General features: G+C 41.9%; 1 protein-coding gene across 2 annotated transcripts in view; it reads left to right on the top strand.

Moving 5' to 3' along the window:
• The first annotated feature begins 406 nt into the window (after positions 1 to 406).
• CLDN11 (claudin 11) overlaps positions 407 to 25,987 on the top strand; it is a 47,341-nt gene continuing 21,760 nt past the window's right edge. The window contains exons 1-3 of one of the 2 annotated variants that reach the window (XM_084638893.1): positions 412 to 857; positions 3,802 to 3,966; positions 15,072 to 16,340. In XM_084638893.1, coding sequence (XP_084495019.1) covers positions 632 to 857; positions 3,802 to 3,966; positions 15,072 to 15,304 — 624 coding nt within the window. In that variant the 5' untranslated portion in view covers positions 412 to 631 and the 3' untranslated portion in view covers positions 15,305 to 16,340. Of the gene's footprint in view, positions 858 to 3,801; positions 3,967 to 15,071; positions 16,341 to 25,987 lie in introns of those variants that run through there. The other variant, XM_084638894.1, reaches the window with a different exon arrangement.

Genomic DNA, 25,987 nt, shown 5'->3' with positions numbered 1-25,987 from the left:
TTCCAACGGGAGTGTCTTAGTGTGATGACCTGTAGTCAGCCCCACAATGTTGCTTAACCTCCACTTTCTTCTGCATTTCCAATAGTCCAACTATTTGATTTTTTTTTTTAATTAAAGCTCTGGCCTTTCCTTTTATTAGTTCAGTTAGCCAGAGAGAGAATGTATTTATAAAAATACAAAGCCACACTCAACTCTGTTACATTCTGATGGGTTTAGTTCTCTGACAGTAACATAGGACCCCAAGGCAAGGTAATAGAAATGGGGTAAGTCTACACTTCTGAAGCCTTCTTTTCTCCCTGCTCTCTGATTGGCTAATTTGTCTTTCAGCTCCTTCTTGATTAGCTGGAAGAAATAGGGCTCCCTGTGTTACTCCTCCCATCTCTGTCAGTGGGGCTGGCAGGAGTTCTGACCACTCCCAGAGGCTGAACTGATCAGAGGCATCCCTGCCACTAGAGCACCACTCAGAATCTGCTTACACCAAACTCCAGTCCTATCTGCTGACAGTTTAGGGCAGGTCCCAGCACTTGTTTTGTTCAGCACCAAGGCTGCTCCAGCTTACAAAGCCCAGTCATCTCCTTTACTCTTTACTTTTTGTGCTTTTCCTTTCAGCTGCCTGGCTTGACAGCTTAACATGGTTGCCACCTGCTTGCACCTAGTTGGATTTGTCTCTAGTTTTGTTGGCTGGATTGGTGTGATCGTGGCAACAGCCACCAATGAGTGGGTCGTGACTTGTGGCTACACCATCACCACTTGCAGGAAGATGGACGAGCTGGGATCCAAAGGGCTGTGGGCAGATTGTGTCATGGCAACAGGGCTCTATCACTGCAAGCCACTAGTGGACATCCTCATTTTGCCAGGTATGGGCTCCTCACTGTCTCCCTTTTGGTACAGAGATGAAGGGAGAAGTGCTGCTCCTCTTGTGACAAGTCCTGCTCCAGAGTGAGACCATGGCAAAACTCCAACTGATTTCAACAGCGCAGTATCTCACCCACTAATTATAATACACATAGAATTCAAAATTCTACTAGATTGATACTATCCTATATTTACAGCTAATATTAAAGATAGATTATGGCTAATATTTTAATTATGTCTTAAGTATGATTCTATTTTATTACACTGTCGATCCATTTTATTTTTTATTCTTATTTGCTATCATTCTTGATACACTAATTCTTTCTCTCTCTCTCTTGTGGTCTACAACTGAGTCTTCTGGGTGCTACTGCCATACAAAGAATACATTATAATAATAGGATATGGCCTAGAGTTTTGAATTATACAATTATTTCTATTAACTTTAGGCTTTGACTTCAGATAATAATAAAGTTCTTTAAATAAATAACTAAGCTGCTCTTACAAATATTATAGATCTACTGTATTAAAATATTGATGAGTATAATTAATTTTTAATGCTAGATTATTAACAGTTTATTTTAATTTAGAAGACTTAGTCTTGATATTCAAATGCTTTCTGCTCCTATTAAGACTATACAATATAGAACTTTTAATTATAGAGTTATTCCTATTTGCTATATTGAATTATTGTTGATATTTGCTAATTGTGTAATTTGCTAAACTAGTTTCACACTAAAGTCCAAGTTAAACATGATGCGTCACTAAGTTTGAATATGTCCTTTTGTGCTAACTAACCAAACTTCTGGACCTTAGCATATGGATTCTTTGTGCAATCTTGGCACCTGTAAATAGTTTAGCTAGCTGGTAGCATTATCCATTTCCATGACCGTCAGTTTTGTAACACTTTTTTATTGTTCTGTGCCTTTGGCCTCCTCCCTGCAATTCAGGAGGGGTAGGAGGAGGTCTGCCAGCCACTTTTCAGTGAATTGTTTTTCTTTATTCACATTTTTACAAGGTGCTCTGAAGTGAGTTTCAGTGAAGGTGGAAAAGCCCTGGATTTGTTTCAGATATTGTCAGTCAGTGTTGCAGAGCACTAAATTTGGCTGATCACAGGGTTTCTTGCAGTGTCCACTACCATAGTAACTAATTAGACTCCGCTCATATTTCTGTTTTTTTTCCTGTGCCTTAGTTTTTGGTAAATTTTCCTTCTTGTTTATTTTTAGTATAGTGCCACACTGCCCACAATATACTTGCTGCTGTAGAAGTCACTGAGAAAACCCCTGCCTGGAAGAAAGAAAGATTGTGCTATTAAACTTTCATTAATAGGTAAATAAATCTTTTAGCAGCAGAAAACAATGCCCCTCTTCAACAAAAATAACATCTCACAGGCCAAAATACTTCTTGCAGTAACTTCTTTAATACCAGTGGGTATACATCAGGGACTAATGTATCCTGATTTGTCTAATAGCTGAAATCCACACAGTACCTCTTACTGAATGAGTTAGAAGGATTTAAAATAAATGCGTATGTATGTTTAACTGGGACCGATTCTACTGAAACCACACCGGGCTTTTCAGTCTTGTTTACCATACACCTTTTAAAGAGTTTGTTTTCAAGCAGATGTTCAAATGTACACAGAGTCTACATGTCCAAGAAGAGGAAAATGCTTGAACCCTGGTTTCTCATCTGCATGATAATTAATTCTGTGACTCTTGATTCAAGGCACTGTTTGCAGAAATACTGTGTGGTATCATCAGAGTTCCTGAACTCATGAATCCTCTCTCCTATGGCAGTGCTGTCATTTCCTTCTGTTGGACAGGATGGGAATGGGAGCTGGGAGTATGTGTGCATTTCCCCTAGAACCTCCCTATCCTATTAAGACTGTGTCCGGAGCAGATAGGAGACTTCCAAACAATAGGAACAAACTTTGTACCAAAGCCAAACATGTGACCCTTTTAACAAAAGCAAATTTTAGCATTATTATTATGTATGTAATTACTTTGTTAGTTATAATAGGAGTGTATGGCATTTCACAGACAAATATAAATGACACGTGCCTTGTCCTGGGACACTGACAGTCACCAGCTCTATGATCTCCTGCTGTCTTGTGTTGAGCTGTTGTTGCATAGGTTAACAGAAGCTCAGTAGAGGACATGGTTTACCTGCCTGCTGAAGTGGCAGGGAGTTCAGCCTATTAAACCCCTGAATCCTGTGATGTCCATATTGGCCTGAGGGATTCGTGGAATTTCCTATTTGTTAGAACTGGTGCCCATCTCTCAATCCCCCATCTAGCCTGGCTGACCAAAGCCTCTGGAAATTTGCCTCCACTGTGTGTGGGGCTTCAACAGCACTGGAATATTACACAATGAAGTACAGAGTGGAGCTATCTACTGAAGTTCCATTGATTTGGTGGGGGGTCAGTGCCATGGGTCAGCTGGGTATTGCCCGTCCTCACTGCTGGAAGTCTAATCCCCCTAGATACCTCCTAGGAGAGGCTACCATAGGGTTATGAGAAAGAAGATTGATGTTACAGAGTTGATCATTTCCTTACTTTATGCTCCCTTCAGGATCGATTGGGTTTTGTCCCATATCTCAGCTGTGTCGGGGTGGTTTTATATCCCTGAGTTATAAGAATGTAAATGACCCAGATTGCTCTCATTTTGCAGACCACCAGGATGGGCTTTGTGGTGTGGACCATGGACCACTGTCTGAGAACTTCCATTTTAAATTTCCGCTGTTAACCAGGTTCATTTCTGTGTTAAGGATTGGGAACCTAGGAAAATTCCTCCCAAGCCAAATTCTTCCCTTGCTGTCCTCTCCTCTGCTCCCCAGCTCCATAGCTTCTTGGTGCTTAGGTAGTTAGTAATATAGGAGTGTTTGGCTGAATATCTCCTCCTGTTGTTTTTGTTTATTAATCAAGACTCTGCTTCCTTTCCTTGTCAACAGGCTATGTCCAGGCATGCCGAGCACTGATGATTGCTGCCACAGTGCTGGGCCTCCCTGCTGTTTTCTTGCTGCTGACTGTTCTACCCTGTATTCGGATGGGTCATGAACCTGGAGCTGCCAAGTACCGGCGTTCCCAGCTGGGAGGAGTCCTGCTCATTCTCTTGGGTAAGGTGCACATCTGGCCACTGGACATACTTCCCGTCTTTTGATTTAAGGATAACATGCTGTACAAACTGAGTAGGCAGGAGATTACCTGATCCATCGCTCAGAAGACATGGCTGTCTGGGCTTGGCCTAACCACAGCCTGGACAAGTGGACTAACTACGTAGTCTGTTGGAGAAAACAAATGCATAAACATGAGGAGGAGAACAAATAAAAGAAGCAATGAATGATGGCGGGGGGAGGAGAAGGGTTTCTAAACCCTACTGTGTATTGTCTTAGGGAGTCCTTTGGCATCTTGCTCCAAGTAAAGCACCCAGCACGAGTCTGCAGTAGGGTGATCAGTAGTGACAGACACACAGCTGCCCATGGGTGATTGATTTGGCTAGCTAGCCTGCAGTAGTGTTACTATGTTTGCGGGGTAAGGCAGGGGAGAGCGGGAACATGAATTAGATTCCCATTGCCAAGGGTGCTGGAACTGGCGGTGCTGCTGCATCCCCGGCTTCAAGTAGTAATAACAAACGCATGGTTTACATCATCAGTACCCCCACCATAAAAAATTGTTACAGCGCCCCTGCCCATTGCCCCAAAGTTGCCTAGAGAAAAAGATTAGCCCCCAAATTCTCGTCTTAGCTCTGTGCCTGTGAAGTGTCACAGGTGGAATCACATAAAAATAAGTTGAGTGTAAGGGTGAGGAAAGCAGGATTAAGAAGGTACAAGTCTTGCAGGCATACTGGCTTCAATAACAGGACAGGGTATAAAGTTGAGGGCAAGGACATATGCCCGCATACCGTCAGCAGTTCTTCCCTATGTGGCCCGTCAGTCTTGCCCTTTCCCCCTTGACTCTGAGTTACTCTCACAATTTCTTCCCTTTCTCCGTAACTGAGTGGGAGATTGTTTTGACCAGAATCAGACTGTGAAGCTCATTGTCCCAAGTGTAACACCTGTGTATTCTTGAGGCCTCGTCATCTCGACAACAGCCTTGGTGTCTTGTTTTTATCAGTTTGTTTAGCAGGGGAGGAGGGGCGAGGGAAAGTGGCCTCTTTGTGCAAGCTCTGCCTCGTCCTTGGCTTTCTCAGCGTGGCAGCCAGCACTGACATCATGCAGTTGTTGGTTTTTTTATTTTGTTAAAGTGAACACTGGGTGCAGAGGTAGTCAGTGCTGGGGCTTGGGAACGGATGAGCGGCTGCAGCACATGCCAGGGCTGGGGATTGGAGCACAAGGGTTAGTCAGTTAAAGAGGAGTGAGCACAGCAGAACAGCTCCAGTCTCCCCCGTCCCCTCCCCTCACCCCCAGTTATGAGTTTAGCCTTTAATTTGCTGTTCATTCTGCAAATAGTTCCAGCAACTAAGCACTAAACACCTATAAAAACACCATGTGACTTAATGTTTTTGAAGAACATCCTTTTGAAGTCCTTTTGAAGTCCTTGGAAGAGGGGCAGCTCCTCTCATCTCTGAGCTGAAGGGAATCCCTTCCATAACTAGACTGAGTCTCCATGCCTGCTCAGTCCTTGGGCTCTCTCCTGACCATTCCAACAAGAGTATGATGGTAGGTTTTGCCCCTGTGTGGTGCACTGGGAACTGGGCTGAGTCCCCAGACTCATTTAACAGGCTCACTGGTCAGAGGATAATACTGTAATGTATACTGGTTTCAGAGTAACAGCCGTGTTAGTCTGTATTCGCAAACAGAAAAGGAGTACTTGTGGCACCTTAGAGACTAACCAATTTATTTGAGCATAAACTTTCATGAGCTACAGCTCACTTCATCGGATACATACTGTGGAAACTGCAGAAGACATTATATACACAGAAACCATGAAACAATACCTCCTCCCACCCCACTCTCCTGCTGGTAATAGCTTATCTAAAGTGATCACTCTCCTTACAATGTGTATGATAATAAAGGTGGGCCATTTCCAGCACAAATCCTGAGACTGATTCCATGCCTGTGATGCTGGGGCCTGTAGCAGTGCATCTGGATTTTAAAAGGATATTGTCACAAATGATGTCCCTAAAATCAGATATATAGGCCCTGTGTGGGTTTGCAGGTTTGCCAGACCATCCCTATTATAGGCAGTCAAAATAGAGGGCTAATGTAATGTGTGAACTCATCACTGACCACAGTCTAAAACCTTGAGCACCAAAATAGCCAACCTTGGCAGAGGGGGATCCTGGTGGAGGGGAGAAATAAGAGGGGGGAAATAGTCCTGGCTTGTGTGTCCCAGCTCTGTGGGGTGCAGTGGTTGGCGGATCTGAGTAGAGATGGATCCGCTAGCCCCACCATAAAATTGGGACAAAAGAGGTCTGAATAATGGATCTTTCAGTTCACCACCAATTCCAAATAGTCAGCACAAAAATTTGTTTGGGGTCAAGCAGATGGTTCCTTGACCTGAAACAAAATGTTTTGTTTAGCTTTTGAACATTTTCTAATGTTTTTAGATTTAAAAAAATAAATTCAAGGAAAATCTCAAAACAAAAAGTCATTTTGTATTGAAAAATCAAAACAGTTCATTTTGAAAATGCTAAAACCAAAACATTTCCATTTTTATAGATTTTTTTTTTGACCAAAACAATTTGGCCAAATTGACACAAATTTGTGAAATATTTCAGTGTCACCAGTCTGCATTTTTCACCTAAAAAAGTTTAGGTTGAAAAATTTAGCCTCACTCTCATTGGGACACAGGAGACCAAGCAGAGCTGGATGTGAATTAGGAGGTTCCAGAAATCCTGTGCCTGCATCAGGACCCTCTGGAGCTGCAGATGATGAAAAAGGGTCTGGCTCATAATTCTTTTCTTCTCGAGATTTCAGTTACTTTCTCATTGGGTGCTGCCAGCCAGGGTAGACAGACACAGACTAATTCTGCTTGAGCTAGCGCACCTACAATAACAGTGTGGATTTTGCAGCATGGGCAATAGCACGGACTAGCTCCTGTGCTGCATTGTCCACACTGCCATTTTTAAGCATGCTAGCTTGAGCTGAACTCGCATGTGTTATCTACCCTGTCTGGGACGTACACTCCCAGCTGCAGTGTAGACATACTGTACGTTTCCAACCTGGCAACTCCTTTGAGAAAAGAAAGTGTTAATGTTAAAATGACATGGACCAGTTAATACTCCTTAGGCATGATTCTGATTGCTCACTGATTTTTCTCCATTGCGACCAATGGAATAACTCCTTATACACACTCGTGTACATGAGATCAGAATCAGTCCCACTGTCTGTAAGGGCTCAGTCCTGCAAGGTGTTGACTACCCATGTCAATGGGAGTGGAGTGTGTTCAGGAGGATCAAGCCCTGAAGTGCCTAGCAGATGTTTGGTGCTGTATAAATAAAAATAAACAAATTTCCTAACCCATGTTACCAATAATACTATGGCGGATTAAAACCGAACATATTTGCTTTCTCATGTTGTCTGCTCTAACCCCTTTGGCCCTAGTGTAGCACCTTCCACTACAACGTTGCTTACTCTGTGCATTTCACTCAGTTCCATCAATGAAAATATATTACTGTAGTCAGTTTTGCTTTTTATTCTAATCAGTTTCAAATCACTTTCAGGCTCTCCTGCAGTAGCCCAGTGCTGCAGTGTTTAAATTGTGTGGGCATTGCAGGGAAATGTTTAAAATAAAACTGTTTCAGTTAGATTACAAAAATCACAAATGCATCATAAGCTTTTTAAAATAAATTTTTACACCACCTACATTTTCTCGGTCAAATTTGGCCAGGTGTGGTGTCCTTGGAATGTGAATACTGGACACAAGTACATGACTTTAGTACCACTGCAGCTTAATGATTTGTCCTCTGGAAAACAAATATTGTGTTGCCAGCCCATAGCATTCAACAGTCATGAGTCAGGCTCCAAAAATCATGAGATTGAGTTAAAATGGTTGTTTTTATTTGCTGTCGGATTTTGTGGTTCGTTTTCAGTACGGGGGCAGGGATAGCTTGGTGGTTTGAGCATGGGCCTGCTAAACCCAGGGTTGTGAATTCAATCCTTGAGGGGGCCATTTAGGGATCTGGGGCAAAATTTGCGGATTGGTCCTGCTTTGAGCAGGGGGTTGGACTAGATGACCTCCTGAGGTCCCGTCCAACCCTGAGATTCTAGGATTCAAGCTTTTTTGAACAACCATGAGGACTAAAAACTTGCTTTTTTCTTAAATGAAGGCTGAAAATATCTCACTTAGTCACATGACTCCTGGAAGAAAGGCTTTAAGAATAATACCAAATTTGGTGAAATTTGAGCAGAAATCACAAGAGTTGCCAACACTGTAAATATCCCTATTAATTTAAGAAATTGATGTGCGTTTAGCACTGAAATCGTTAAAAAGAAAAACAGAGGTCGTGTTACACATTATGGAATTTAAAATAACGACTGAAAACTTGCCAGGAAAATAGTGGGCTCAGATATTCCATTGATTTAATGTCCACTGAAAATAGCAAGGCTGAAGTAAGAACAATTGTACATGTGCACACCACTCTATCTTTTGTGCTGATGTATATTTTTATGTCTGCTTTAATCCCGTCTGTACTAGGGAATCGATCTGTTGCTGCAAACAGCTGTCAGAAGTGGTTCCCTCTGATTCAGTGCTGAAAACAGTTCAACTGCTAGTGTTGATGGAAGAAAAAACAGATTAGCAGCCAAACTGTTGGTACTTGTTTTATGGGGATCCATTGCTGATAACAAAAGGTCAATTTCCTAGTGTAGATTGGGTGGGGTCTGAAATAAAGGATGGTGAAAAAAAACCAAATACCTACTATTCTGATTTTGAAAATTAAGATAACTGGAAACCGCATTGGTTATTTTATACATTGAATAATGGAAAGTCTGTAAAAGATTAAATTGGGGTCAGCCAGTTCTCTCATAATAGCCCCATTCTTGGAAGTCCGATAGTTTTGAATGTTATAAAGTCACATTTAAAATAAAATTATGGCAGTCAAGAAGGAAAGATTGCCTTTTATTTTTTAATCTCAAATTTCTGCTAATCCTCACACACTCTAAAGGAAAACTCCAGATTGTTTCCCCTTTGGGAATCCAGAATCATTTCATTTTGTTTTAAAAGAAATGTTTAATATAAAAAGAAACCCCAACATTCTATTAAAGAATTGGGAAGCTGCTATTTGGGTAGAATGAGGATCATAGAAACTCGCTCTGGATAACACTGAATAGGAGAGAACAGGAGACATTGAGGCAGATTTCAGGGAAATTTCCATGTGCAGTGACATTCTCTCTCCCTAAGTGTAACACTGTCTTAATATACACTGTCTTTACTTACTTCTTCTGCGGATACTTTCCAATGCTTTTATAGTAAAGCAGATAGTGGGGACTCACTCCCCTTGACAGTATGTCAAGCTAGATTCACACTACTCTATCCTCCACACCAGCCCCCAATCCCCTTTTATGCTCCCTATTTAGGTGAATGTACCACCCAATTAAACTAAGTTTATAATGCAGAAGATTAAGAGTTTCAGTGCAGTGGTCTGAACCCCTGCAAGCACATGGCCAATCGACACATTAATGGCATGGTTGGGATTTAGTGTGGAGGACATGACAATATGAATTTATAGTAGTATGATGGAGCAAGTATAAATGTATGGCATGTCAATGCCCAGTCTCATTTGTGAGAGGTCATGGGCTGGCTTAGTAAAAATCCTAGGCAGTATTAGCAGAAAAAGAGAAGTAGGGGCAGTTTATATTCAGACAGCTTGTAGGGAAACCTATTTCACTAAACCCTTAATCCTGCCTAAAAATTACCTACAAAAACTCCTGCTTTTTCCTTCCATTGCTATACAAAGCAAGTTTTCTTGAATCCTACTCTGTCACTTCCAGAGTAAAATCAGAACCCGCTGACTTGTAGAAATATTGAAATTGTGGCATGTTCTTTCCCAATATTTTTGGGGGGATTTACATTGAAATGTTACCCATGCAAAGTATTGGGAATCCAGCAGAGTTTGAACACATCCCTCATCAGGATCAACAGACTCATTTAGAACTGGTGGCAGCTGGTGACAACCAAATGTGGGGAGGTGAAACTGACCCATAGAGTGTCTTTGATTGGCTTGTGTTGCGCAGAGTTTCCCAACATTGTCAACATCAAAATAAGGTGGTTTACACATAGTTTATCCACATATACAAGAGATGTTATTGTTTCAATGACCCTGAGAGCTCTTCTCATATCAGAGCAAGTGTTTTCTTCTGTCCTGTGTTGTGGGGGAGAGGTCTGGAAGGATAAGGCTCTTACAGTCTATGGACATAAATATATTTTTTTTACCCAGTGCCGACAGAAAAGAAAAGATGATTGTACCCTTTGTGGGCAACAAAGAAGCTTTTTACATGAGCCATCAGATGGCTTTGCAGATTCTCAGTTGATACATTCATGTTTGAAAACATTAGAAGCTCATGGATTTTCTTGTTTGTAAGAATCAGATAAAGCTGACCTACATGCAGGACAAATTCAAATCCTCCCCACCCCCCCAAATATCCTTTAAAATCCCCTTGGTCTTTCTCTTTCGGGAGGCTCAAAATTATTATTGGCTTTATTAGCATTCTTCAAATGTTCCTCTCTTTTCCATAAACAAATATTTTCTCTAATAATAACGGCAGCCATTGGGGTTGCAATCTCTGCTTTCCTGGACAGAGTCTCTCACTAGTTCTCTGCTTTAACCAAACAGTTTTCCTTTTTCTTTCCCCACATCTTTCCCCTTGCAACTTTAATTTTTGACACAACCTCAAGATATCTTTTAACACGGTTGGTGGAAATCTGTAACTCTGCCATAGTCTTGTTATTGTTTCGCTCTGATTCCCTGATAGCCACAAGGACGGAGTCCAGCACAGCTTGCTCTTGCAGGAAATAAAACATGGGCAGATTGATTCTTCTCAGATGTATGAGCCATAAAGAATTGTTGTTTTAGGGCCCAATCCTGAGAGTGCCTAGTATCATCAACTCCTATTGCCTTCAATGGGTGTTAAGAGCACTCAGTGTTTGCAGGATCAATGATAGACCCTTAGTGAGGGTGATTATTATGAACTCATATAGCAATGAGCATGTTCAGAATACAGGGGCATGTTTTCTCACTGCTTTCAGCAGCCATGATCATATTATGCCAAATGGTATTTTTTGACCCTGGTTGCCTATAAAGTGCTGCGTTGTTTTTCAGTTGGTCACTTCTGGCTTTTAATGCCCTTAAGGGTGTGGCTTCTGGCTGTATGTGAAACTTCCTCTATAACCTAGGGACATCTGTGTTCACACGCCAACTGCTTCATAGCATCACAATCACGCTGTAGACTGGAAAGCCATTGTACCATTCCTGCAACTTTATGAAGAAGTTCTATAGAATTTAATTTTAAAAAACCCCTTTGGAGTAGATTTTTTTGACCATGCAGTAGAATGTAATAGATTTCAATCCTTGTTATAGAATCCTACTGGATAGTTCAAAAGCCCAGAAAAAGGATCTAATTTTCTGTTTAATTCTATAGGTTTTTAGAGTAACTTCTGTAGACCCCTGTTGGTTCTGTCCCTACTAAATTCTATAGCTCTTCTCCCACAGGGAAGTGGAATTTGCTCCACAGTTAAAATCTGTCTCCCCTTTCTCTGACCCCTTAAAAAAAAAAGTCTGAGCTTTTTCCCCCTTATGCTATTTTTTAACCTGAATATTGTTGTCCATCTCTCCTTCTACCTTTCCCATCTCCATTCCTTTTTTGGACTTTTTCCCTTGCAGCTGATTCCTTCTTGTTGCTGATTCTAATTTTTCTGAGAGTGTTCTTAATTTGCCTATATTATATTATGTTATGTTATATGGTGCCCTGATTGGTGAGGCACTTCCGAAATGCATATATTCCTGTCCATGTGGGACCTTTCAAGGAGGAGTATTATAATGAGAAAGGGGCCTGAGTCTCTGCTCACTTACTCTGGGGTGACTCGATTGACTTCCCTGAAATTGCTCCTGATACAAACAAGAAAAGAATCAGGCCTAACCTACATAGCTTATAATTAAGGAATAGGAATAAAAGGCGAGAGTTTTGTTAGGGTTATTTTCTTATGGGTCGGAGGCATATAGTTTTCATGTGAACTGAAGTCAGTTAAGTTATATGGATTTACACCAGCTGAGAATTTGGCTCATAAATCAGTGGAGCTATGTTGATTTATTTCAGCTGAAGATCTGACACATACATTTTACTTGCTTGCCAATAGATATTGCTTTTATGTTTGAACTGGAGATGTGTTTTCTCTGCCCTCCTATGGAATTTTCCTTATTTCTGAATACCTTCAAATCATCCATTCCAGGGATGACTTTTATCCTTGGGCCATAACTATACTTAGGCTTTGCAGAATTTAATTTTTATTTTAAATCATTTTAATGGATATATCAATGTTTATTTTTAAACATTCTTTTCTATTTAAATTTTCCCAGTAGCTGAAAAATGATGTGTTTTAAGCATTTTTCAATTTTTATTTATTTAAATGTTCACAGTTGCAGGAAATTATGGGAGGCTCAGACAATGTGTGGTCAGACAATATGAAGTGAGCAGTAGCTCACAAAAGCTTATGCTCAAATAAATTTGTTAGTCTCTAAGGTGCCACAAGTACTCCTTTTCTTTTTGCGAATACAGACTAACACGGCTGCTACTCTGAAACCAATAATTATTTAATAGCAATAGAACTTGAGATTCAAAAAGTTAAAGCTTTATAACTGTTAAAACACAAACTGTCAACATCAGATCGAAATATACAAAGTAAATATCCTTAAATCAAACTCTAATATGTTCTCAAGCAGTGTTTTTCTTACTTTTCCTCAATTTGTGTATTTATGGTGAAATTGACATTTATTGATAAATACCTAATCCTTCCAGTTCTAATTATGTTGCCTTTGGAATGCATCAGATTGCACCAAATGGCAAGTGTCTTTTTGGTGTCCTTTAAATGCCTGTGAGGATATTCCTACTTTCTCTCTTCCACTCTGCTCAGATCTCTCCTGTAAGGCTTTTATCCTCCCACGTTCAGGTTCCCACCCCTTCTGCAGGTTACTCAGTTCAAATACTGAAGATAAGGTTCATGAGAACCCACAGTGGGCGTGAAGGACAAAGTCGGGGGGGAGAGAGGGCATGCTACTGTTTTCTCAAGGGAAAATAGGTTACGCCTGTCATATCTAAACTCCACACATTTAATACACAGACAGGGCAAGACTCTGGTCTCTGTTATGCAAGTGCAAAATATTCCTTCTACTGTGCAATATAAAAGGACTATGAAGTATCCGCATACTCTAACTTCTGTGATGTGTTTATGAAAAGGGCACATTTAGCTTCTTTTCGAATCGGTAGGAATGATTTTTAACATCTGTTTATATCACAATCGTGTCATTTTGCATTCTATGTGATCCTGCTCTCACTGAAGTCAATGGGAGTTTTTCCATGGACTTCATTGGAAGCTAGACCTTGGAAAGTAACTGAACTATTGAGGGTGATCTTTAAAATCTTAAATATAGCCTTAGCGTGGGGTATATAAATGGAGGGAAGCAGAGGGAGAATTAATTTGCCTACTTTGTCAATAGCCCACGGAGTCTACGCACAAATGTATTCTATGTGCACTAACTGTAAAATATTCAGGGTAGTTATTCTTTATTTGTTAATATGGATAATAGTTTAGAAAATGATACTTATTTACTAGCGATGATCCTCACCAATTGGAAACTCCCTGCATAATTCATAGCTTCATGTGCCTCACCCAACTGGCTGTATTTTGGGAGGATGGTTTTTATGTCAGTAGTGTTGTCAAATCTGTGGAGACACTAGGGTTGGGATTGTCTGTAGCCCTGCATGTTGTGTATTCATTTACATCCGTGTAAAGTGGGTGGTGTTCTGATCTGGTAGCACTTTGCTCTGGTGTAAATGACTACATGAGCTGCTGGGCAATGAGAGTCCGGCTGCAAGTGTTTTGCTATATTGAGTTCTGGTTGGATTGTCTGTTGATATTATGAATTTTGAAGCCATTTTACCAGTCAGATGCCAGTGCCTTTATTTGTTTTCTTCGGCACTAAAAGCAACAAAGTAAGGCCTCAAAGCCATTCAAAGTATACCCACTCTCCCCTGCCCTCGCCAACCCAAAAGTTAACTTGGAAGAATGGGTAGTTCACTGCTTATCTTTAGGGTTATTGGAGTCAATTGCAAGAAGTCATTGAAGTCAGAAGTCATTGACTTCTGTGGGGTCAGGATTTCATACCCACTGTTTCTTCCTCTGTTATTGTGCTTTTAAACTTACTGGCAAGTGACTTTCATTAGTAACACTGAATGGTTTGTAGATAGGCTTGAAAGGGTTAAATTTGAACTGATAAATATTGGTAATTTTTCTCCTCCTCCCCACCCCCTCAAAACTGCATCATAACCTGAATTTCATTAGTACTTGTGGCACCTTACAGACCAAGAAATTTATTCTCTAAGGTGCCACAAGTACTCCTGTTCTTTTTGCGGATACAGACTAACACGGCTGCTACTCTGAAACATGAATTTCATTGTTAACCATGAAAATAGAAGCAGCATGAACTGAGAGGAAGAGAGAGTGAGGACCTGAAAAGGAATTTGCTATCCCATCCTGCCTAAAACCGAAATATTAAGAAGTGAATATTGTGAAATATTGTGATCTGTAAGTTTATTCCTGAATCTGTTGCACATCTTGACATTCACTGAATGTTGATTGTTAAACAATGGTGAGTGACCCTGAGGTCTTAAGTGTCCTGTAAAAATGTGCCAATGGTTCAAGGTCTCCAGCAATAAAAGCTACTGTGATCTGCCAGGTTCCTAAAGGATTGAAAACAGAATCCTTCCAAATTTGCGGTGAGGTGCCCATTGCCCTCCTGGAAGGGCAGTCATGTCAGTGGGAGCTTAAGGGCACTTGCTGTCTCCCAGGAGGTGCCATGCAGGATCAAGACCCAGTTCTTGAGGTGCTAAGTAGCTTGCAATTTTTATTGACTTTGGTGGGAATTGCATTTGCTCAGTCTGTCTTGTGATCAGGCTAGCAGCAGAAGCCTGTGCCTCACATTTATTTAACGTAGCTCACATGACTACATCTATGATTGGATTGGATTGATGTGCTGCAGTTACTGTTGTTTTTAATGTCTCCCCAGCATTGTGTGGTATCGTTGCTACTATCTGGTTCCCTGTGTCTGCTCACCGTGAGACCACAATTGTGAGTTTTGGATACTCCCTTTACACAGGCTGGATTGGATCTGCCCTTTGCCTCTTTGGTGGCTGCGTCATCGTCTGTTGCTCAGGAGATGCTCAGTCGTTTGGTGAAAACCGTTTCTACTACGCATCGGGATCCAGCTCTCCTACCCATGCTAAGAGTGCTCATGTATAAGCAACCATGAGACTCCCCAGAGCCTTCATCATCACATGCTTTTACTGGTTTCAGAGTAACAGCCATGTTAGTCTGTATTCGCAAAAAGAAAAGGAGGACTTGTGGCACCTTAGAGACTAACCAATTTATTTGAGCATAAGCTGTAGCTCACGAAAGCTTATGCTCAAATAAATTGGTTAGTCTCTAAGGTGCCACAAGTACTCCTTTTCTTTATGCTTTTACTGGTGGACTTGGGTGCTTTGGGTTTGTTTGTACTGTTACACACCATTGCCAAGCTCCACAGTGGAGGATTTAAAAAAAAACACATCATGAGTGCCTGATATTTTAAAGTATGAAACCCCCACTTTTGCCTTAAAAGACACTTCTAGCAAATCAGACCAGGCCATGCCCCATTTATTTCTTGCTGATTATCCACCCTAACCTCTTGCATTCATGATGCTCTTGGTAGTTCCACGTTAGCTGGTGGTTGTTTAGTTATTCTTTTTTTCCAGCTCCCATGATTATGGGAGTGTGGAAGAGACACTTTCCCACTGTTAAAGTGACTCTGATAGCTTCTCTGAATGCATTACCATAGACTTCTCCCCCACTCAAGGTCACTCCTTTGGCAAAGTTAGGATGGAAACGGCAGGGACAGGGAGAGACTCTGTGCATTCCAGGCACACAGATGTTTCTCTTTTGTAAGATTGGGGGTGGAGGGAAGGTTGTTTGCCTTTCTCTGTAAATACTTCTTTTGGAATTTGATCATTTTAGTAACAATGTTTTTCTAAATTCATCAGTATGAAGGAAATGAAGCCCAAAGGTTCGAATTACAAGGTAAATGGTGCATTTGTATATAGCTTTAAATGACATGAGGGGGCTCTAATCCCCACTATCCATGTTTTTTTTGTACAGATCGGTGACTAAAAAAATGTATTTTTACATTGATTTTTTAAAAAAAACATTCTTTTCTTTATTCCAATTAATTTGTGTTCTGACTTGCATCCTTAAAATGGAAGTTTTTTTAACACGCAGTATAATGTACCCATTACAAATACAGTAAATTCCAGTGAATACTGATGATGCCTTTGTACTTTAAATGAAATATTGTACAATAAACAAAAAAGTATGTGCAAACACTGGCTTTTTCTTCCTCCCTGTGTGTCTGCAAATATCTATTCCCTGTTATGTTTTTATTCAGTTTTCCCAGTGATTCTGAAGGATTTTCTTCGTGATTCAGGGAGAGTAATTCTACTCTGTAGTTGGTCTGTACTGCTCAGTATCGTTCTGATGCTGTGTTATAATGATCAAAGTGTCAGACTCCCTGTGCAGGGGGTATTTATTTATAGTACCATTCATTCCTTGCATTAACATTCCAAATGATAGCTTGAGTCAGCATAATTATCAATAATCTTTTGTATGTCTGGAAAACGTAGAAATCAGTATTGTTAAGGTGATACAACACACTAATGTGGACATAGTTATACCATTATAAAAGTGCTTATACGGGTATCGTTTAAAAGCTATACCAGTAGAAGCACATTTAGAACAGAGTAAGGGCATGAACTTGGGCCCGTAGAAGTCAATGTTATAGCTCTCATTGATTTAAATGGTGCAGGATTAAGCTCTAATTGCATCCTCGCTGGAGGCTGAACTGATTTAACTATATTGTTAAATCACATCGTTATCTGAAATAGTTGAATCAATTCAAAAACTGTGTAGATCTTGGAACGAGAAAAGGGAATAGCTCTGATGTTAGCAAATGCAGTAGTGTGTACTTCACTCAAATTACCTACCTTGCGTTAAAATGGTAGTGAAGACATGGCAACTCTGCTTTTAATTTAGGTTAGCAGCTCGAGTTCAATCCCAGCTCCATTATTGTCTTGAACTTGAGCTGCTAACCTGAGTTAAAAGCCAAGTTGCTGTGTCTTCACACCTGTTTTAACCAGAATTAAGAACACACCTTTTCTGCAATGTAGACATACCCTTAGTGACTGAGCGTCTGATCCAAAGTTAATTTGAAGTTAACTTCAGTTAATAAAAAGAAAAGGAGTACTTGTGGCACCTTAGAGACTAACCAATTTATTTGAGCATGAGCTTTCATGAGCTACAGCTCGAAAGCTCATGCTCAAATAAATTGGTTAGTCTCTAAGGTGCCACAAGTACTCCTTTTCTTTTTGCGAATACAGACTAACACGGCTGTTACTCTGAAACTTCAGTTAATGGCTCCCACTGACTGAAATGAACTTTGGATGGTGCTGGAGATAAAGACCTTGAGCTGGGTTGTTTTCTTTCACCCCAAAATAACTCCGCTGATTTCAGCAAAGTCATTTCCAGTTCGTCCCTGTGTCAGTAACAGAAGAATCTCTCCCCCTGTGTGTGTCTAAAAATTCCCTGAGGGCCTAATGCTGCAGTTCTTAGTGTGCTAAGGCAAAATCCGGATTGAAATCAATGGAAGTTTTTACTGAGGGAAGATTAGAGCGTGTTGGCCCTTCATGTTTTATTAATGTACCCATTGGTAGCAACACGTTTCTTCATGTTCCTGAGACTCCAGTACAAAGGAAATGCCTTTTTGAAGTACTCAAGGAAATCAAATAGTTTTGGGTTTTTTTCTCTTATGGCTGGTATACATTAAACAAAACATGGAGAATTAAATGGAATTATTTTACTGGGGGAGAAGGAATCCTAACTATTTCAAGCACATAGGTGTGAACCGTAAGAATTTTCTTGAGCACCAATTTACTCTAATATTTTTACCAATAACTTTAAGATAATAAGAGGCAACACTTTTCTAAGCCATTTATTTCACACGACCAAACATTGGTTGGAATGTTAACAATGTGAGGTGCCTTCCTTTTAGAGCACACTGCTGATTTCTGTTTTGATCATTATTGGGTAATCTTTGACAGCAGGCGATTTCACTTACTGCTCTGCTATTACAGATCTGCATTCCTGACTCCAGCCTAGGTTGACTGACTACACGCAGCTAGCAATTTACCTCTGAAGAATGATGAGGAAGGACAAGTGCAGTGTCTGGTCTATGCTGGCATTTGGCTTGCTTGGAAAGACATTAAAGATAGAAGGGAGGGGGTTGATCTGAGCACAGATCTGGGAGCCAGGAACTCCTGAATTCCAATCCCTGCTCAGACACTTGTTTTCTTCATGGCTTTGGGTGTGTCACTTAATCACTCTGTGCCTCAGTTTCCCTGTCTATGAAATGGGAATAATAATCCTTCCTCATAGAGTTGCGGTGAGGCTTAATTCAGGTTTATGATACTCTGTAGAAGTGCATATTATTACAATAATTTATTTATTATTCACTAGTGTTGGTAGTGGAGATGGAAAGGCAACTGGTGTTTCCTGACTGACCTCAGGAACAGATCTGTCAATAGGGAAGAGCACTAACGAAATCATGCGTGGTCTATATAGTAATGAAAACAAATGGTAGCTATTGGCAAAGGTAGTGAATGGGGACTAGACATGAAAAATGACTAGGGCACTGGAACACATGACTTATGAGGAGAGGCTGAGGGAACTGGGATTGTTTAGTCTGCGGAAGAGAAGAATGAGGGGGGATTTGATAGCTGCTTTCAACTACCTGAAAAGGGGTTCCAAAGAGGATGGATCTAGACTGTTCTCAGTGGTAGCTGATGACAGAACAAGGAGTAATGGTCTCAAGTTGCAGTGGGGGAGGTTTAGGTTGGATATTAGGAAAATTTTTTTCACTAGGAGGGTGGTGAAACACTGGAATAAAGTGTTACCTAGGGAGGTGGTGGAATCTCCTTCCTTAGATTTTTTAAGGTCAGGCTTGACAAAGCCCTGGCTGGGATGATTTAATTGGGGATTGGTCCTGCTTTGAGCAGGGGGTTGGACTAGATGACCTCCTGAGGTCCCTTCCAACCCTGATATTCTATGATTCTATGACATCTCCTGATACCCAAACACTGGATGGTCCTGGGGATGGCGTGTGGATGAACAAAGGCACAATCCTTAAGATCCAGGCCCTGCAGTTAGAGAAAGCAGAGCAGAAAGCAGTGGCTAATTTTGACCAGTTGTCTGCACAGGTGGGGGTCAAAATGGCTGAGTGTGTCTCAGTTGAAGACTCAAGAATGGGGGAAATTGGCATGTCCACCTGGGGAGGAGGTTATATGACAGAATGGGGGGAGAATGTTCAGAGGAGGTAGGGTTGGAAGTGGGGATGATTAGGAGGAAAGGTTGTTCAGGTGCCATGAAAGTTTTGGTGGATCTGGGCCTTGTTGTGCCATAATCCTTCTCTTCCAAGGTACTTAGAACAACACGGCTCACGAGGATGCGACACTTCAGCTCTCTCCCCCTCTTCTCCTTTCCTGCAGAAAGCCATGCTGGAAGGCTTAAAGGGACTGAAAATGGGGCATGGCACTAACAGGTGAATGTACTGTTACCACTCTCAGACTTTAAATGTTTTTTTTAAATGCATTGATTAGAAGGAGGCCGAAGCAATGACACACAGGCTGGAGTGGAATTCCCCCAAACTTTGGGGGAGGGGGTTCAGACCCAGAGCTCTATTTTAGCCTCCTCTCCAGGGCTGACTCAACACAAATAGTGTTGGTACTGAGCTGCCTTTGGGGCCAAACAGATCCAAATGTGGTTTTCTCACACTGCATTTTGTTGTGTTGTATTGTTCTATATAATGTACACAATGTGAACTGTAACTCCCCAGTTCTTTGGCAGAACACTTGTGCTCATTACATCACAGGCCTGGTACAGTTAGTTGTTGTATACACTCAAGAGGAGCAATAAGTGCGGTCTTTGATATGTGGGCACCATGAAAGACTGTCTAACACACAGATGTGCAGCGTTGTGGAGACCGGCCTGTGATTGTGGACTGTGCATTGGGGAATGCTGCTTTATGCTGAATAGCTCCTCCTCAGAGAGCCAAAGGAGGTGATTGCCTCTTGGAGAATTCCCACAGCAAAGGCTGTTGGAACACCAGCCTACAAACCAGGAAAAGCCAGAGACCTGTTGATTCCCAAAGCTTTAACCAAACTCCCATTCAATTTGTATATTTTCTGTGAATAAAAATGTGTCTCGAGTTGTTTAAAAGTAAACTGAGGATTAGAACAAAGGGTTATGCAGCTACGTCCTGGTGCAGGAGGAGTGTGTCTCTATTAGGTGACACAAATTGCAGTACAAATATGAATAGTGAAATGTAAAAACTAAATAGTGGCATTCAGCAAGAGCTTCCCATTGAGGGTAGGGCTCATCATTCCAGGGGGAGCTCTGAGAAGCATGGTTCCTCACAGCAAGGACCTCCCAGTGTTCCTCCACAGCCAGCTACCAAAGTTAGATTACAACAGTTCTTCTGCTTGGGGTCTGCAACTTCCACGTGGGTGGCACAAGGGCGTGGGGAGGATGCATGTGTCTCATTGCTCACTGACACAGGGGCTGGTCATAGTCTGGCCTGACATGTCTCTTTGTTTGGATTGGAGCTCAGTCAGTGACCTCACTTTGCTTCATCTTCCCCATTAACCCCCTGCCATACCCTCACTGCTCCTTTTTTATAGGGACCTGCTTAAGGCACACACTGGCAATAGTTTTACTCTGCAGCCAACTATGGTCCAGAATAGTGGGCGCAGCTGTCTGACAGTCAAGAGATCCAGGTTCTATTCCTGGCCTTGCTACTGGCTTGTTGTTTGGGCAGAATTCCTTGCCTCATCTGTAATTTGGAGAGAATGTAAGGTGTGGATGAAAAATATAAAGTGCTAGATATCTTTATTCCATTAGAGTACAGGGCCCCTCTTCAGCTCAGTTTTGTTTTATGGCCTTTGTTTTTAGTAAACCTAAATGCATGTCATTAGTATAACAACAGCTTGCTTTGAAAAGAGCCTGTGCATTTCATCTACTCTAATTTTTCGCAAGATAGAGCCAAACCAGCAGTAGAAAATGAGAATTGTTCCTTGCAAATCTCAGAATCAGAAATACCCTGCATGCAAAGGCATATGGCCCATAGCCAGCACTGATTTAATTTAATGGCTGTTGAATGTTGTCCAGATTTCTTTGCTTATATTAGATTATAAATCAATTAGTAACATCTTCTTAGTGCTCTTCGTAAATATACAGCAGACCCATGCAGTCAAATGGCTCCCCTGGACCCTCCTTGCTCTCACTGGTGTGATCTGCATACCCTGTAAGTCTCTGCTTCGCAGTAATGCAAGTGTCATTTTTGTTTTGGGCTTCAATCTCTCATCTGCCTGAACTATTCAAAGGTAGCTATTCCATGATAGTCCCAGACTGTCAGGTGCAAAAATGTTACTGGTCCCAGCATAAAAGTGGGTCAGTATTTATTTTCACAGATCCTGCCTCACAGATCTTTACCTTTCTTTCTTTTTACCTTGTGTTCATCATGTGCAGTGAGAGGGAGCAGCTCAGGCTTTTAACTTCTCTTGCAGTTAGGAGCTGTTAAAGGGATGATTTCAATTAAAAGATGCTTCTTGGTTGATGGATGCTTAAGTTTGTTTTGGAACATCAGGATTTTAAATCCAGAATTTTTGATTTGACCGATTGTAGAGCTGGAGCAAAACCTAGATCTGGATTTGGATTCTGAATCCCCCACCTGCAGAGTTTGGAGCTGTCTGGATCCAGATTTTTGGGTGTGGCTGTTTCAATTAGGGCTGTGTAAAACTTTCATACTCAAAGCACAGACCATCTGGTTTGGTTTCAGGTTTTATTACAAACACAAATGTCAGGCCATATTCACCAGCTGCACAAACCTTTCTAGGGTGAGTTTCAGGGAGAGCCTTCACTGAGTGTTAGAGTGAACGGAGAGGTAGAAAGGGATGAGTTTGGAGATGAGTTGGGCCCAGTTTCAAGTGTTGAAGGCCTATTTATGGTTTGGGGTGGAAACCATGGAACACTCTGTTGCTTCATCTGAGTTTGACATTGAGAATTGGGTTAATTCAAACACAAACTCACAGTAAAACTTGGAGTCAGTTCCTCTGTTGGTGGTGGTGGCATACAGTAGATGTACCCTAGCTAGTGAATCAACAGGCACCAGAATGGAAAGAGAAGGTCATGCAAAACAGAACCACTGTCCTCTTTCCAGCTCTCTGAGAGGCACACTTCAGCCATTGCAAAGGGCGGTGTTTGCATTTTCTTGGTTTACAGGTTGATGGTGTTTGATCCCAAATCAAATCCACAGAAGCCCCAGGGAGACCATTCTGATGCAGGAATAAAGTTTACTACAGGGAAGAAACAGACATAGTCAAAGCAAAAAATGTGATTTTCTGTAAACTCCAGTGTCCTGCCAAGTGGTTGCCAGGATATTAGTGTTGGCTGAGATGAAGGGACAGCTACTGGAGGAACCACAAAGGATCAGATGACAAATACCTGTTTTTCACACTTCCAAAGCCTCCCTCTGTCCTGCCAGAATCTCCAGCTCCTGCATACCTCTGGGCTGCCTGGGCCAAAGATTGCCTTTAAGAAACATTCTCAGCTCTTGGCTCTTATTTACTGACCTAAAACCTCAAAATATAGTTTTCCTGGGTGGAAGAAGAGCTCCATACTGGGTGTAATACCGGCTCTAAGAGCTAGGCAGTTGAGTTATTCACTTGGTCGCGGCTGCCCTCATCACACAATTAATGATTCTCAGTGCAGCTGGGAGGTCAGAGAGGCAGTATGACCTACACAGCAAGAATCTCTCTCTGCTGAACACAAAACTCCCACGTGAGGGTTTCTCTGAGACTGTGCCAGATGCAAACCATCACCTGTTGTTGATGATCATCACCTGTTCTTGATCACCATCTGTCATAAATATAAAGGGAAGGGTAAACCCCTTTGAAATCACTCCTGGCCAGGGGAAAGCTCCTCTCACCTGTAAAGGGTTAAGAAGCTAAAGGTAACCTCGCTGGCACCTGACCAAAATGACCAATGAGGAGACAAGATACTTTCAAAAGCTGGGAGGAGGGAGAGAAACAAAGGGTCTGTGTCTGTCTGTATGCTGCTCTTGCTAGGGACAGAACAGGAATGGAGTCTTAGAACTTTTAGTAAGTAATCTAGCTAGGTATGTGTTAGATTATGATTTCTTTAAATGGCTGAGAAAAGAATTGTGCTGAATAGAATAACTATTTCTGTCTGTGTATCTTTTTTGTAACTTAAGGTTTTGCCTAGAGGGGTTCTCTATGTTTTTGAATCTAATTACCCTGTAAGGTATCTACCATCCTGATTTTACAGGGGGGATTTCTTTATTTCTATTTACTTCTATTTTTTATTAAAAGTCTTCTTGTAAAAAACTGAATGCTTTTTCATTGTTCTCAGATCCAAGGGTTTGGGTCTGTGGTCACCTATGCAAATTGGTGAGGCTTTTTATCCAACATTTCCCAGGAAAGGGGGGGTGCAAGTGTTGGGAGGATTGTTCATTGTTCTTAAGATCCAAGGGTCTGGGTCTGTAGTCACCTAGGCAAATTGGTGAGGCTTTTTACCAAACCTTGTCCAGGAAGTGGGGTGCAGTGTTTTGGGAAGTATTTTGGGGGGAAAGATGCGTCCAAACAGCTCTTCCCCAGTAATCAGTATTAGTTTGGTGGTGGTAGCAGCCAGTCCAAGGACAACGGGGGGAATATTTTGTACCTTGGGGAAGTTTTGACCTAAGCTGGTAAAGATAAGCTTAGGAGGTTTTTTCATGCAGGTCCCCACATCTGTACCCTAGAGTTCAGAGTGGGGGAGGAACCTTGACATGGTGGCACAGTGGTGGGATTAACCTGAAATCATTTTGAGATCCAGTTGAGATTTTTTGAACTAGAAATACAGATTTTAAAAAGGAAATTTTTTTTCCTTTGGAAAGGAAGTCCAGAAAGCAGTTGAAACTGAAAGCTGAAACTGTGGCCAAGCAGAGACAAAAGGGGATTATCTTTGTGAATTGCAGGTTTTCTTTGCCTGGAGGCAGGGTACTTAACTCCTGCAGTGAAATTCACAGTCTTCCAACCCAGAGTTTTTTTTTTTTCTTTTCTTCCTAAAAGTAAATAGGGGGTATGTGTTCTACCCATTTGCTTTTTCTTTGGGCTGGGTAAGCAGGTTTCCAAGTAGTTGGAGGTTTTTTGCTTTAATTTGGGCCCAGAGCAGAGACAAGGGAATTGTCTTTTTCTGTAGGCTGACAGTCACTATCAGAGAATAGGTATTCTATTCCAGCACAGCAAAATTTTACAGCCAAGTTTTGTTTGTTTATTTCTAAACCTCGGGTGTAAAGTTAGTTAAAAACAGAGAGGTTAGAATGGCAAAATCCGCGGCTCGACTACAGCTCGAATTAGCCAAATTTCAGGCTGAGGAAAGACAAAGGGAACATGAAAGACAGATAGAACTCATGCGGCTGAAGAAGGAACAAGAAAGGGAGGCAGCGAGAGAAGCAGAACAACACCAAGCGGCTGCTCACAGGAGAGCTATGGAAGCGAGGGACAAAGAACTGGAGGAGAAGGAAAAAGAGAGAAAGTATGTGGAGGAGATGGAGAAGATAAAGGCTCAGCAGAATATCCCAACAAACCCTAGTAATCCTTCTCCAAGTACCACTTCCCATCCCAGAAAGTTCCCCACCTATAAGGCAGGCGATGATACTGAGGCCTTCCTAGAAAACTTCGAAAGGGCCTGCCTTGGGTACAACATCTCTACTGACCAATACATGGTAGAGCTGAGGCCGCAGCTCAGTGGACCCTTAGCTGAGGTGGCAGCTGAAATGCCTAAAGAACACATGAACAAGTATGAACTGTTTAAATCCAAGGCGAGAGTCAGAATGGGGATAACACCCGAGCAGTCTCGTCAGAGGTTCAGAGCCCTAAGGTGGAAACCAGACATGTCATTTACCCAACATGCCTACCACATTGTGAAACATTGGAATGCCTGGATATCAGGAGCAAGTGTTGAATCTCCAGTAAATTTGCCCTTCCTAATGCAAATGGAACAATTCTTAGAGGGTGTTCCTGAGGAAATAGAAAGATACATCCTAGACGGGAAGCCCAAAACTGTAATCGAGGCAGGAGAGATTGGAGCCAGATGGGTGGAGGTGGCAGAGAAGAAGAAAACTGGTCGCAGTTGGAGCGGAGACCAGAAGGGACCACCCCAGACCACACCCTATTACCGGGGGCCGCCCAAAGCCCCACCTACCTCCCAAAGAACCCTCCAGACCCCTTATCGTCCCACCACCCCGTTCTCCAGCAACCCACCTCGCCCCAGTGACCCGTCAGCTGGACGATGTTTTAAGTGTAACGAGCTGGGGCATGTAAAGGCCAACTGCCCCAAGAACCCCAACAGATTACAGTTCATTGCACCGGAATCACACCAGAGGTCCACAGGCCCAGATACCTCCCAGATACCCTTGGAGCGGAGGGAAACTGTGAGTGTGGGCGGGAAGAAGGTCACCGCGTGGAGGGACACCGGAGCACAAGTGTCAGCTATCCATGCTTCCTTAGTGGACCTCAATTTAATCAACCCAGAGATCCAAGTGACAATTCAACCCTTCAAGTCCAACTCTTTCAATTTGCCTACAGCCAAGTTGCCTGTCCAGTACAAGGGCTGGTCAGGAATGTGGACTTTTGCAGTCTATGATGATTATCCCATCCCCATGCTGTTGGGGGAAGACTTGGCCAATCATGTGAAGCAGGCAAAGAGGGTGGGAACAGTCACCCGCAGCCAGGCTAAACAAGCTGTGAGGCCTAGCTCTGTTCCGGAAACTTCTATCAGAACCCG

This window comes from Lepidochelys olivacea (genome assembly GCF_965140295.1).
Source record: "Lepidochelys olivacea isolate rLepOli2 genome assembly, chromosome: 9".
NCBI classification, from domain to species: Eukaryota; Metazoa; Chordata; order Testudines; family Cheloniidae; genus Lepidochelys; species Lepidochelys olivacea.
Note: the sequence above shows the minus strand (reverse complement) of the source record. Positions and strands in the feature narration are given on the sequence as shown.